Raw genomic sequence first — 15,052 nt, forward strand, 5'->3', positions numbered from 1 at the left:
TGCTTTTTAAAGTTTTCTCCTGACCTATACTTGTAAATTTGGAGGTAATTGTGTTTTGTGGGTTTTCTGACATTCAGTGCAAGGGTTAAGTACAGTAAATTCTGTACTCATGATCTGATTTTACAAAATTCGCAGTACAAGTGTTGCCTGTTAAGAGGTGATCTAATTGGGGTGTTTACAATGATTAAAGGATAGATTGAGAGAAACTATTTCTTCTTGTGGGAGAGTTTTTATTCATTCATGGGATGTGGGCATCGCTGGCGAGGCCGGCATTTATTGCCCATCCCTAATTGCCTTTGAGAAGGTGGTGGTGAGCCGCCGCCTTGAACCGCTGCAGTCCATGTGGTGAAGGTTCTCCCACAGTGCTGTTAGGTTGGGAGTTCCAGGATTTTGACCCAGCGACGATGAAGGAACGGCGATATATTTCCAGGTCAGGATGGTGTGTGACTGGGAGGGGAACGTGCAGTTGGTGGTCCTGTGCGCCTGCTGCCCTTATCCTTCTAGATGGTGGAGGTCGCAGGTTTGGGAGGTGCTGTTGAAGAAGCCTTGGTGAGTTGCTGCAGTGCATCTTGTAGATAGTACACACTGCAGCCACTGTGTGCCGGTCGTGGAGGGAGTGAATGTTTTAAGATAGTGGGAGAGTCTAGAACAAGAGGACATAACCTTAAAATTAGAGCTAGGCTGTTCAGGAGTGATGTCAGGAAGCACTTCTTCACAGTGAAGTGAAAATATAGAACACTCTTTTCCCCAAAAAGTTGTTGAGGGTGGGGGTTAATTGAAAATTTCAAAACTGAGATTGATAGATTTTTGTTAGGCAAGGGTATCAAGGGTTACGGAACCAAGGTGGGTAAATGGAGATAAGGTACAGATCAGCCATGATCTAATTGAATGGCGGAACAGGTTTGAGGGGCCTAATGGCCTCTTCCTGATCCTATGTTAGGAGTATTGTGTTAAAGTTAACTGTTGTTTACTTCTTTTGTTAGAATCCTGCCCACGGCCTCCATGGAGTTTGAGTACGGATTCAGGACTGCGTGCACATTCCCATTACTCACAGCAGCCTGTGACTGTCCACGAGAATCCCCGGGCTCTTGTGCAAGGTGAGGACGAGGCAGAGGGCGGGACTGAGCCCTCGGCAGCCAATAGCAGACTGAGCCAGAGAAACCTTGATCAGAACGCTGGCAATGAGCGGACTCTAGCCGTGCAGGCATACGGTGCCACTACGTAGATCGTCCGTGCAACGAACACAAATGCATTATCGGTACTCTGAGCGACAGAACCTTCACCCACTACCTCAAAGCGCTGACACTGAGGCCAGATACACCGGATATGTATGTTTATGATTAGGCTTAACCGATCTTCGTTACTTCCCTCAACCTCAGTTCCTTTTTTTTTTAAAAAAAGAAAAGAAACTTTATAAGGAGGTAGAGGAGGAATAATTCCATTTCAACTGCATTTATTCTCCCAGTGCCAGTCACACACTGTATATACAATAGTGTTAGGAGGAGATTTTAGTGTATCCGTGCCAGTATTTTATAGGCAAGGAAAACAGCTGGAATTGTGGAATGCGATGCCTGAAATATTGGCAAACCTCTTGGAATCGCATAATAAAAATGGAATTTGTCTTAACATTGGCTGTAGGAAGGTTACACTCCAGCCAATGATGCACTAGTCTTTCTGTGACATATTTAATTCATCCCCTCAAATTTTTCTCCCCGCTGCTGACCGATTGTAGCCACCAGTAATTCACCTGGTGGTGTTCAGCTCAGTGTGTCCTCTCTCCAGAACAACGGCAGGGCTTTGGAAGGGCAGGATCTCGAATTATGCTGCTGGATGTATATTTCACAGTTCAAGTGAATACAGTGTGAAAATGTTACATATATCCTGGTGACATCACTGCAGTAAGTAGCAGCTTTAACTGACTTAAGAACAGCATATGGATGACTGAGCACATGTAATTGTCCTGCTGTCTGAATTGATTTTACAGTAACACGATTGTTTGGTTTGCTGCTGTGGGTCTGACTTTCCAATTAGCCTTTCTAAAAGAATCTAATCTTTGCCAAGACAGTAGCAATAAGTTAGAAAGGCAGCTAAAGGAACATTTTCTCTTCTTTTTCCCAAGTGTGAGAATTATATAGGCAGTCAGCAGCCAGGCACCACACTGATTTATTGGTTTTAATCCAGCCTCAGTACAGCAAATATAGAGCTGTTACCGTAACCGGGCTGCATTAATGATATGGAATGTATGGCTTGAATTGTGGATTTGCATTGCTGCCAGTGTCAGAATTATGCTGGTACGAACTTTACCGGTTTTGTAAATCATTTGAGTTTTAAAAAGTATTAACTTGCAGCTCTCCAGCCAAGATCAGCTCGGTGTAATGTGGCTGTTGCGTCTCACTCACAAGATTTGAGAAGGTGCATGTTTTGGTTTGGCACTGGACAGCTGGGGAGCCGAGGAAGATCAACTCGTTTTGTGACTCTCTGCAAGTCTGTAAATTTGAAAGTGCAAGCCATTGATTAAACAGCTGGAGTTCAAGACTCCAGATTGTCCTCATCTGTAAGATTTGAGCTGGAACCAAAGCACCGACTTCAACCTCGCCCCTCTCCAGTGAGCGGCAAACACAAGTATGTCCCAGTGCCGGCCGCCTCCTGTGTTGCTGCATAACCTCGGCAGGATAATCATAAACATACATACAGCGTTTTATTTTGGCCCGGTGGTGATCCCTTGTTGGGTGGCCAGCAGAAGAGAACTTGCCAGGGGGTCAGAAACATGGACGGTTCAGTGCAACAGCTAAAACTTTCCCCCTGGCCACAATGTTCTTGTCTATTTTGGAACCTTTGGTATAAGTCGACTATTGCATTTATAACTTTTATATATTCTAGTAAACTCGAGTGTAGAGCCTTGTATAATGTAAATAAGTTTCCTTTTTTTTAATTATGGGTTTGAGTCCTTATTGTGAGAAGTGGTACACGTGATATACATGGGCCAAAACCTTCAATCCTGCCCGGTGAACTGTGTCCAGAATTAGTCCTGGTAACTGCAGCTTGAGTGACGATTGTGGTAATCAATGGCCCAATCACTACAGATCAATAGAATACCATGGCAATGGGAGCCATTCACTGCCCCGTTCCCTGGTTCCAGCAAACTCCAGCTGTTCTGTGTGTATCACCACCTGGAAGTTTCGTAATCTCCCAGGATCTCGGAACGTTTTATACAATCCCGCCAGATTACGACACAAACGTCAGTGCGAGATGGCACACCCGAGTTAGCGGCACACAGATAGTAAGGCTGTGACATCCCATCGGTCAGCTTCGGAAACTTGTGAATTCTACCGTTGACTAAGCACCTGTTCCTTAACTTCTTGCACTTACATTGGGCGCGCTGTCAGTAAATATGAAGTTGTACAGTAGCTCCCCCTCCCCCCCCAAAACTATAACATGCAGCTTGAAGTAGCCCAATAGTGTGTTGTAATGAGGGCTGCTTATACAGCCACAGTTTGCAATGTGGACATTCAGTTTTCCATCGCTGCTAGGATTCCTCATCCTCCTGGCTTCCCCAAACTGGTTTGTAGTCGTGGGAAGAGGAGTCGGCCATTCAGCCCCTCGAGTCATACCCAGGACTGCGACTGTGCCACTACCAAACCGTGGAGGGGTGTCCTGCCCAAACCCAAACACTTTCCAAACCTTTAAGCAAAGAAATCATTTCTTCTGGTGGGGGGAGTCCAGAACAAGGGGGCATAAACTTAAAATTTGAACTAGGCTCTTCTGGGGTGATGTCAGGAAGCATTTCTTCACACAAAGGGTAGTGGAAATCTGGAACTCTCTTTTCCCCCAAAAAAGCTGTAGAAAATTTCAAAACTGAGATTGATAGATTTTTGTTAGGCAAGGGTATTAAGGGATATGGAAGCATGACGGGTAAACGGAGTTAAGATACTGATCAGCCATGATCTAATTGAGTGGCGGAGCAGGCTCAAGGGGCTGAATGGCCTCCTCCTGTTGGTCGCAGTTGCATTGCAGACACATTAATTAAATGGCCAGTTATGATGGCATTTTGCTGTCAACTGTGGTTAATTGTAATCCTTCAGCTGTAAATTAATTGACTGTGAACACAGCCTCCGTCGAGTGTCTCAGCAGCCACTGCAGACACCATACCGTGCCCTACAGCTTGTGCTATGGCCGGACTGTGCCTCCAGAGTCACCGTGGGACTCCTCCAACTCCAAAGACCGGTACTTAAACTGAAGCTGTATGGGTACACTGGCCTCGTGATCCTGGTACTGGACCAGTAACCCAATTTCAATCCCATGATGGCGAGTTTTGAGATTGAATTCAATAACCCTGTTAATTTGTGGCTGAACGCCAGAGAAGTAACCATGAAAACCGCTGGATTATTATGAAAGCCCAAGTGATTGCCTAATGCCCTTCAGGGAAAGGAACCTGCCTCTCTTGCCCAATCTGACCTACACGTTCACACCATGTGGCTGATTCTTAATCCCTTGCCAGTGTGACCCATCATCCAGAAATCAAACTCTCAAAAAGGAAGAATACACATTAAGTGCTGACATTTAAAGTATACAGTGCACAGACTGGGCCGTTCTAGTATAGTCGTTACTACTTGTCTGTGTCTTGTTTGTTGTGTTTCTCATTTATCAGGTCCATGCATTCTATAAATTTCTCATCCTATTTATAGATCTCCTCTCTTTCTCTCCCCTCCCCCCCCCCCCCCTCCCCCCATGAAGAAAATATAACATCTTAACTAACCAATAAGTTAATTTGCACAGGACTTTGAGTCTGTAATTGTTTCAGTCGCCTCTTGAGGTGCCGGCTGAAGATGTCACTGGAGTTAGGATGAGATATTGGAGCCACTAATCTCTTAATTGGACGTGAAGCGTTTGAGACTTCCTCAGGATATGATGGGGCACTATATAAATCCAAGTTTGTTCTTTGGGCACATTTGAGGCTGCAGCTTGAGGGATCTTAACTTGAAACCTGAGACAAGAGGAGTTTTCCTGCCCCAAGTTTCAGAAATTATCTTCAGGCATTCACACCATAATCTATGAAATGTGGTTGCAACACTATATGGCTTGGTGTAGTGTAGAGGCTCACTCGTTGTCTTTTCTTAAAATATTCATTCTTTGAATAAATGCGAGACTGGTATTTATTGCCCATTGCTAATTTCCCTGAGAAGGTGGGGTGGGGTACAACTGAGTAGCTTGTTTAGACCACTTAAGAATCAATCATTTTGGTGTGGGACTGGAGTCACATACAGGCCCAGACCGGGTGAGGATGGCAGGTTTCCTTCCCTAAAGGGCATTAGGGAACCAGTTGGGTTTTTACGACAATCCAACAGTTTCATGGTCACTTTTACTGACACCAGCTTTTTATTTTGATTGAATTCAAACCCAAACTGCCATAATGGGATTTGAACTCTCGTTCTCTGGACTGTTAATCCGGGCCACTATTACTAGTCTCGTAACATAACCACTACGCTGCTGTACCCTTGTCTGACATGGGTCTTGGTGAGACCACATCTGGAATATTGTGTGCTGTTTTGGTCTCCTTATCTGAGGAAGGATGTCCTTGCCATGGAGGGAGTGCAACGAAGGTTTACCAGACTGATTCCTGGGATGGCAGGACTGACGTATGAGGAGAGATTGGGTCGACTAGGCCTATATTCACTAGAGTTTAGAAGAATGAGAGGTGATCTCATCGAAACATATAAAATTCTAACAGGACTAGATGCAGGGAGGATGTTCCCGATGGCTGGGAGACCAGAACCAGGGGTCACAGTCTCAGGATACGGGGTATGCCATTTAGAACCGAGATGAGGAGAAATTTCTTCACTCAGAGGGTGGTGAACCTGTGGAATTCTCTACCACAGAAGGCAGTGGAGGCCAAGCCATTAGATGTATTCAAGGAGGAGATAGATATATTTCTTAACACTAAAGCGATAAGGGGAAAAAGCGGGAACAGGGTACTGAGTTAGAAGATCAGCCATGATAATTTTGAATGACGGAGCAGGCCCGAAGGGCCGAATGGCCTACTCTTGCTCCTATTTTCTATGTTTCTATGTTTGTTCCTGCCACCAACTGCCCCATGCTGTTCAAATCACCTAGAGTTTTTCCAGTGCAACTGGAGCTTGCTGCCATCTGATGTGCATTGATTACCACTCACTCATTTCTACGTTCTCATCTGTATTTCTGGATCACAAGTGGGGAACACGAGAAGGAAATGGCATTTCATAATTGTTCAAAATTCTGAAGCTTTTTTTTAAACTGACAGCAGGTGGTAATGATTAACAGCAGATTTATTTGATCTGGTTGTGTCAGCAATTGCAGTGCAACGTGATTTATTCCATCGATGTGAAGGGTCATTTCGATGCCCAGTGATTGATAATTGACTGCAATGAATTATTACTTAGACATTCAATTCCAAAGCACATTTAGGCCATAATAATGAATTGTCGGGGTGAATTGCTCGTTTGGTGACCAGTTACTGGCTTTCATGCATAGACAGTCATTATTCAACCAAATCTTACATAGAATTACATAGTATTTACAGCACAGAAACAGGCCATTCGACCCAACGGATCCATGCTGGTGTTTATGCTCCACACGAGCCTCCTCCCTCTCCTCTCCATCTAACCCTATCTGCATATCCTTCTATTCCTTTCTCCCTCAGGTTTATCCAGCTTCCCCTTAAATGCCTCTATGCTATTCGCCTCAATCATTCCTTGTGGGAGCGAGTTCCGTATTCTAACCACTCTCTGGGTAAAGAAGTTTCTCCTGAATTCCTTATTGGATTTATTAGTGATTATCTTATAAGTCGGGAACTTTCGCTCAGACGAGCGATGTGACCAAAGAACACCCGGTCACATCGATTAACGACAACTTCAATCTTCTTGCATCTGCTTCTCGTTGCAAAGTTGGAAATTTGTGGGGGGGCAGAAAATCTGAAAGAAAAGCAAAAGAAATACACAACAGATCTGTAAAGAGAAAGGTGGGTTTGGCCGTTGACCCTTCAGCAGGACCTTGGAGTTAGTATTGAGGGCTCTGAGCAGAGCTGGCTGCCCCTCTGACTGGAACTGATGTTTGGGTCACCCTGGTGGGGGCAAAGGCAGACAAACTTTATAACCATTCGGCCCGTCGTGCCTGTGCCGGCCCTCTGAAAGAGAGCAACCTGATTAGTCATGATGCACACAGTGCCTGGTGCAACTTTGTAAACAGAATTTAAAGCCAGTTCTTCTTATTTTTTGCTTTAATTTTTAATGGGAGCCTTTTTGGGTGAAGCGCAGGACCAGGGCACAGTTACTGCTGGTTTACACTGTTAGGGCAGAGCAAGCGGCTGATGCAGAAGGCTAGGTGTGAGGTGGAGTTTGTGTACAGTCGCTGCCCTGACTGACTCTGTATCTGCAGTCAGGCAAGTCTTGTTTACAAGAGAATGCATCTGTTTTCTGGTGACCGGGCTATTGATTCGGACCAGGCATGGCTCTCCATTTACTATCAACAGATATCCAACTGAATCCAGATTCCCGTCCCAGCTACAGCCTCGATGACTCTTGACTGTGAATTGCTTTTTGCAGCCAGTCCTCCGATGGGCTCTGAAAGTCGGGGCTGTGCTGTTACAAATTCCCAGAGATGGTTTTTGCTGTTAGCTCACACACGTTAACCAAAAATGAGAGCAACAGCAAGGGGCAGGAGAAGTGATTGTGGAGTGCTTCCAGCAGGGTTGAACAGATCTGTTACTGTTATAGTAACAACCAAATGTGAGATTTGTTGTGGGAAACTCTGAACTGTAGAACCACGGACGGGGACCTTCAGTGCTTGAACTGGCCCTTCTTCATCTGTTGAACTGTATGCAGTTTTTGAAGCTTTGAGAAGCCCCTTTGTGACATGTTGAAAACTAAGTGTAACATCTGTATTTCTAGACTTGAGGTGGAGAGGGGATGATTGGGCGCCGGTGAAATCAAACAATAACGACTTGCATTTTTATCGTGCCTTTAATGTAGTAAAACGTCCCAAGGCGCTTCATGAGCGATTTTCGAACAAAATTTGACCGAGTCACATAAGGGGATATTAGGAGAGGTGACCAAAAGCTTGGTTAAAGAGGTTGTTATTATTATCATAATATTTAAAGAATCCTATGACATTCTGTTTACAAGACCATCAACCGTCTGCCTAACATCTCTTGCATTATATAATGAGTAAGCAAGACCTCACACCTGAGTGCAGGTACTATGTTATGATCCCTCTGTACAGATACTGTGTGCAGTACTGTGGTATGATCCCTCTCTGCACAGGTACTGTCTGCAGTTACTGTGCTATGAACCCTCTCTGCACAGGTACTGTCTGCAGTTACTGTGCTATGAACCCTCTGTATAGGTATAGTGCTATGAACCCTCTCTGTACAGGTACTGTGTGCAGGTACAGTGCTATGAACCCTTTCTGTACAGATACTGATCTTTAAACCCACTATGTACAAGTGCTGTGATTTGAACCCTCTCTGTACAGGTATTGTGCTATAAACTCGGTACAGGTACTGTGCTATGGACCCTCTCTACAGATATTGTTCTTTAAACCCTCTGTGTACAGGTACTGTGCTGTGAACCCTCTCTACAGGTACTGTTCTCTATAAACTCTCTGTACAGGTACTGTGCTATAAACTCTACTGTGCTACAGACCCTCTCTACAGGTACTGTTCTTTAAACCCGCTGTGTACAGGTACTGTGCTGTGAACCCTCTCTACAGGTGCTGTGTGCAGCCTGTGTTGCGAACCCTTGCTACAGGTGCTGTGTGCAGCCTGTGTTGCCCAGCACCCATCCTTGTGTATATTTGTTTCACCTCAGTCATGTGTACATTCTGTAAAGCATGTGTAAAATAAACCTGTTTCTGTAAAATACCCTTGTATTTCTGTACACAATAAAAAGTAGGAAAAACAGAGAGCTGTGTGTTTTGAGTGTTCAGTTGAACTCTTGTGGCATTGCAAGTGGCCAGGTGAGATTTTCAGGTGAAGTGGGAAATAACTGGGCCAGGACGCACGATATAATAGTTCCCATTCTAACATCATAATCATTATTTATATAATACTTTTAAGTATAAATAACATAAAACCAAACAGCATAAACTTGGCTTGATGAGGGCAATGCGGTTGATGTGGTGTATATGGACTTCCAAAAGGCGTTGGATAAAGTGCCGCATAATAGGCTTGTCATCAAAGTTGAAGCCCATGGAATAAAAGGGGCAGTGGCAGCATGGATATGAAATTGGCTAAGAGACAGGAAACAGAGTAGTGATGTACAGTTGTTTTTCGGACTGGAGGGAGGTGTACAGTGGTGTTCCCCAGGGGTCGGTACTAGGACCACTGCTATTCTTGATATAATGTGGAGATGCCGGTGATGGACTGGGGTGGACAAATTTAAGGAATCTTACAACACCAAAACTGTTGGACTATAACCTGGTGTTGTAAGATTCCTTACATTTTTCTTGATATATGTTAATGACTTGGACTTGGGTGTACAGGGCACAATTTCAAAATTTGCAGATGACACAAAACTTGGAAGTCTAGTGAGCAGTGAGGAGGATAGTGATAGACTTCAAGAGGTCATAGGACAGTGGAATGGGCGGACACGTTCCCCTCCAAGTCACACACTATCCCGACTTGGAAATATATCGCCGTTCCTTCACCGTCACTGGGTCAAAATCCTGGAACTCCCTTCCTAACAGCACTGTGGGAGAACAGTCACCACACGGACTGCAGCGGTTCAAGAAGGAGGCTCACCACCACCTTCTCAAGGGCAATTAGGGATGGGCAATAAATGCCGGCCTCGCCAGCGACGCCCACATCCCATGAACGAATGGAAAAAAAAAGACAAAATTGAACGCAGAGAAGTGCAGTGTGATACATTTTGGTAGGAAGAACGAGGAGACCCAATATAAACTAAAGGGTACAATTCTAAAGAGGGTGCAGGAACAGAGACCCCTGGGCGCACATGTGCACAGGTCGTTAAAGGTGGCAGGGGAAGTTGAGAAAGCGGTTTTAATAGGCAGAGAGTACAAAAGCAAGGAGGTTATGATTAACCTTTTTATAAAACACTGATTCAGCCATAACTGGAACATTGTGCCCAATTCTGGGCACCGCACTTGAGGAAGGATGTGAAGGCCTTAGAGGGAGTGCAGAAAAGATTTGCTAGAATGGTTCCAGGGATGATTGACTTCAGTTATGTGGCTAGACTGGAGAAGGGTACGGTAGCATAGTGGTTATGTTACTGGACTAGTAATCCAGAGGCCTGGAGTCATGAGTTCAAATCTCTCCCACAGCAGCTGTGGAATTTAAATTCAGTTAATAAAATAATTCTGTTAATTAAATAAAATCTAGTATCTGTAATGGTGACCATGAAACTACCGGATTGTCTTAAAAACTCATCTGGTTCACTAATGTCCTTTTAGGGAGGGAAACCTGCCGTCCTTACCCGGTCTGGTCTAAATGTGACTCCAGACCCACAGTAATGTGGATGATTCTTAACTGTCCTCTGAAATGGCCACTCTTATGCACAAAAAGTCATAAGAATAAAACCGGATGGACCACCCGGCATCTGACCACTAGGCACCAGACGCGGGAAAGACAAATCAAGTTGAACCTGCAAAGTTCCTCTCACCTAACATCTGGGGACTTGTGCCAAAATTGGGAGAGTTGCCCCACAGACCAGTCAAGAAACAGCCTGACCGAGCCATACTCACAGAATCATGCCTTTCAGCCAATGTCAGAGAATCCTCCATCACCACCCCTGGGTATGTCCTGTACCACTGGCAGGACAGACCCACCAGAGGTGGCGGCACAGTGGTATACAGTCAGGAGGGAGTGGCCCTGGGAGTCCTCAACATTGACTCTGGACCCCATGGAGTCTCATGGCATCAGGTCAAACATGGGCAAGGAAACTTCCTGCTGATTACTCTTGCACTCTTTGGTATTCAACTGAACAGCCCACAAGGCTCAAATGCTTCTTTAGTAGCAACCCCCCCCTGCCATTTCCAAAATCCATTCCATTCTCCGATCTGTAGGGATCGCCAGTCTGAGTCCCAGTAATCAATCTATTGGATTCAGTTAGATATTGATTCCCATCATAGATTTCATATCCAAACTCAAGACCCAAAATACAGACTTTGAGCGAATGAGGGATTAGCAATACTCCGTGTCAAACATTTCACATTTTATATTTTCCTTCCTACACATCAAATTTCAATTTTTTTTAATTCAGAAAATTGTCGTTTATTTACTGTGAAACCTGATTTGTTCCTTGCACCATTACATCGAGGTCATGATGTGGAGATGCCGGTGATGGACTGGGGTGGACAAATGTAAGGAATCTTACAACACCAAGTTATAGTTCACGTTGGACTATAACCTGGTGTTGTAAGATTCCTTTCATTACATCGAGGGGTGAGGCTTATGGACCAGCGCGATCTGCAATTAGAGGTAAGGAACAATCTGGGCCACGCTGCACTTTCGAACCTGCAATTTGAGGTTTGTAAAGGCGATGACTTTGCAGGATGCCCAGGACCAGTGGCAACAAGCACAGGGTGAATGTGGGAGGGTTTCCTTCTGTGAGTTCACTATCCCTGTTGGTGTTAATTTTGCCTGGAGATTTCATCACAGCTACTTCCACACACAGAATTGTAATCGTTGTAAGGGTACTCCCAGAGCAGGTACAGCACAGGTTAGATACAGAGTAAAGCTCCCTCTACACTGTCCCATCAAACACTCCCAGGGCAGGTACAGCACGGGTTAGATACAGAGTAAAGCTCCCTCTACACTGTCCCATCAAACACTCCCAGGGCAGGTACAGCACGGGTTAGATACAGAGTAAAGCTCCCTCTACACTGTCCCATCAAACACTCCCAGGGCAGGTACAGCACGGGTTAGATACAGAGTAAAGCTCCCTCTACACTGTCCCATCAAACACTCCCAGGGCAGGTACAGCACGGGTTAGATACAGAGTAAAGCTCTTTGGCTGGAGAGATGACTGCACTGTAAACTATGTATGATAATGAAAGAGAACTTGTAACTTAAGGCGTCCCACAGTGCCGATGAAGTACTTTTGAAGTCTGGTGTAATGTAGGAAACGTGGCAGCCAATTTGTGCACCGCAAGATCCCACAAACAGCAATGAGATAATGACCAGATAATCTGTTCTAAGTGATGTTGGTTGAGGGATAAATATTGGCCCAGGACACCGGGGTGAACTCCCCTGCTCTTCTTTGAATAGCGGCCGTGGGATCTTTTACATCTACCTGAAAGACGACACCTCTGACAGTGCAGCACTCCCTCAGTACTGCACCGGGATTAAGTGCTCAAATAGGAAGAAAGACATGAAAAATTGAGTCTTTTTTCGTTAGAACTACGCAGATTGTGGGGCAATATGATAGAAGTAGCAGCAAATTGTTGAGCTGGAATGCGCTGCCCGAAAGAGTGGAGGAGGCAGATTTAATCTTGGCTTTCAAAAAGGAATTGGATAAATACTTGAAGGGAAAAATTTTGTAGGGCTACGGGGAAAGAGTGGAAGAATGGGACTAACTGGATTGCTCTTACAAAGAGCCTGCACAGGCTCGATGGGCCGAATGGCCTCCTGTGCTGTAACCATTCTATGAAGTGTTTAAAATTATGAAGGGATGGAACAAAGTAGATAGAAGCAAACTGTTTCCAGCAGTTGAGGGGGTCGAGAACGAGGAGCCAGCGATACAAGATTAAATGGAAGAGATTTCGAACAGGGAGTGGGAGAAACTTCTTCACAGGGAGTTGTGAGGCCGTGGAATTCACTTCCTGGGTGAATGGTTGAGGCAGAAACTATGTCAACGTTCGAGATTAGATTGGAAAGGTGGATGAAGGAAGAGAGGTTGAAGAGATCTGGAAATTGGACGGGTAAGTGCGATCAGGATTATGCGTTCATGTGAAGCGTAAACACCCGACACAGACTGATTGGGACGAATGGCCTGTTTCCGTGTTGTTAATTCTATGTATTTCTTTGTATTTAAATCCTGGAGCGGGGCTCGAACCCGCGATGTTCTAATTCAGATGGGTCAGTGCTACCATTGAGCTGGACAACACCACCCAGAATAACCCAGCTCAGGTGTTGGGGGCTGGTCCGTTGACACTAACTTCACATTCCCCTGAGCTAATGGCTCCCTCCCTTTTACTGAAGTAACTTTGTGTGAAGAGTTCTGGACACAGACAGAGAAAGCTTGCCACTTGCAGTTCCTCGTATGAAACTGCACATCACTGTCACGGTGAATGACAGAAGGTTGATCGACTTAATTCCCTCCCTCTTATAATCTACACACCCATTTTTTTCTTTTAACCCAAGCTTGGCATCGCCTAATCATTACTTTCTGATTTATCTGTCTTCACTTTTGCTCCTTTCAACCTCGGTGGTGATCTGGCCCTGCAGCTGGGTTCTTAATAAAAAGTCAGTGATGCCAACATATTCCACGAACAGGCAGGACCTCGAAGCTCAGGAATCAGTTAAACGGAGAGAAACTCTTAATCCTTAATATTTGTCTCTGAAACTGTCTCTCAAATCACAGGAACGGGTCAGGATTGCCGAGTGATGTTGCCGATCCATATTTTAACATTATCTTAAAGTTATATTTTAGCACTCTCGCCTCTGAGTCACAAGGTCATGGAAGCTCGTTCAAAGTAGCCGTGACACGATGACCTTTGCAGCATGCGACAAGGTGGAAGCTGGTGAGTAAACACCCAAACCCACCAGGGACATACATTAGGTGCGAGCCGCGTGTGGGGGAATGACTGATGCCCGTATCGGGTTTTGATACAACTGAGTGTCTTGCTGGGCCACTTCAGAGGGCAGTTAAGAGTCACCCACGTTGGTGTGGGGACTGGAGTCACATATAGGCCCAGACCGGGTAAGGACGGCAGGTTTCCTTCCCTAAAGGGACATTAGTGAACCAGTTGGGTTTTTACAACAATCTGACAGCTTCATGGTCACTTTTACTGATCCCAGCTTTACATTTCCAGATTTTTAACTGAATTCAAATTCTCAATCTGCCCTGGTGGGATTTGAACTCTCGTTCTCCTGATTATTATCCCAGTAACACAACCGTTCCCACGGGGTGAATCTCCAGCGTTGATCACCTCGGATTCTGGGATTTGTGAAGATCTTTTTATTAAACACCAGGTGGTGCTGTTGAGTCACCAATCACAAAGGTGATAAGTCGGCCGGTCAGAGCAGAGCTGCTTTATTCTGTGAAAGGTTTAAACGTATTCCCCCAATTTACCCACCCCACCCCCCTCCCCAACATGGCTGACTGTTGCTGGGGTTCAGTTCACCGTCCTCCACTGCCGTCCAGTACCTCACCCGTCGGCCTGGAAGGGAATGTCAAAAAATTATTTGCAAGTTAGGGGAGCGGGTTATCACCCAGTTGGATCCGATCCTGATCCAATGCAGCTTGCGCACGCGCACAAACACACACGAACACTCTTGCGCACGCGCACACACACTCTCACACACGCGCGCGCACACACACTCACATGCAGTCACACACTCTCATACACACACTCATACATATGCCACACACTCACATACATGCACAAACAGACTCAAACACACACTCACAAACACAGTCACATTCACACACACACACACACACACACACACATTTTCCAGCGGGGGTCACTGAATAGAAAGAAAGAATGTGCATTTATATAGCACCTGTCACATCCTCAGGACGTCCCAAAGTGCTTCACAGCCAATGAATTACTTTTGAAGAGTAGTCATTTGGTGTTGTGTTGGTCAGTGCAGCAGCCAAATTGCGCACAGCAAGATTCCACTAAGAGCAACAAGATAATATATATTTTTGGTGGTAGTTGATTGAGGGAGGAATGTTGGCCAAGACAATGGGAGAACTCCCTAATCATCTTCCAATAATGCCATAACCAGGTAGACGGGACCTCAGTTTAACGTCTCATCTGAAAGACGACCCCTCCGACAGTACAGCACTCCCTCAGTACTGACCCTCCGACAGTGCAGCACTCCCTCAGTACTGAC

The 15,052-nt window shown here is 45.3% G+C and overlaps 1 protein-coding gene across 2 annotated transcripts in view; it reads left to right on the forward strand.

The window, feature by feature from the left end:
• Window positions 1-8,936, forward strand: part of lrig2 (leucine-rich repeats and immunoglobulin-like domains 2) — an 82,788-nt gene extending 73,852 nt beyond the window's left edge. For both annotated transcript variants that reach the window (XM_068007717.1, XM_068007718.1), the window contains one exon: window positions 984-8,936. In XM_068007717.1, coding sequence (XP_067863818.1) covers window positions 984-1,225 — 242 coding nt within the window. In that variant the 3' untranslated portion in view covers window positions 1,226-8,936. The remainder of the gene's footprint in view (window positions 1-983) is intronic.
• The last annotated feature ends 6,116 nt before the right edge of the window (window positions 8,937-15,052 follow it).

This window comes from Heptranchias perlo, chromosome 27 (genome assembly GCF_035084215.1).
Source record: "Heptranchias perlo isolate sHepPer1 chromosome 27, sHepPer1.hap1, whole genome shotgun sequence".
Lineage (NCBI taxonomy): Eukaryota > Metazoa > Chordata > Chondrichthyes > Hexanchiformes > Hexanchidae > Heptranchias > Heptranchias perlo.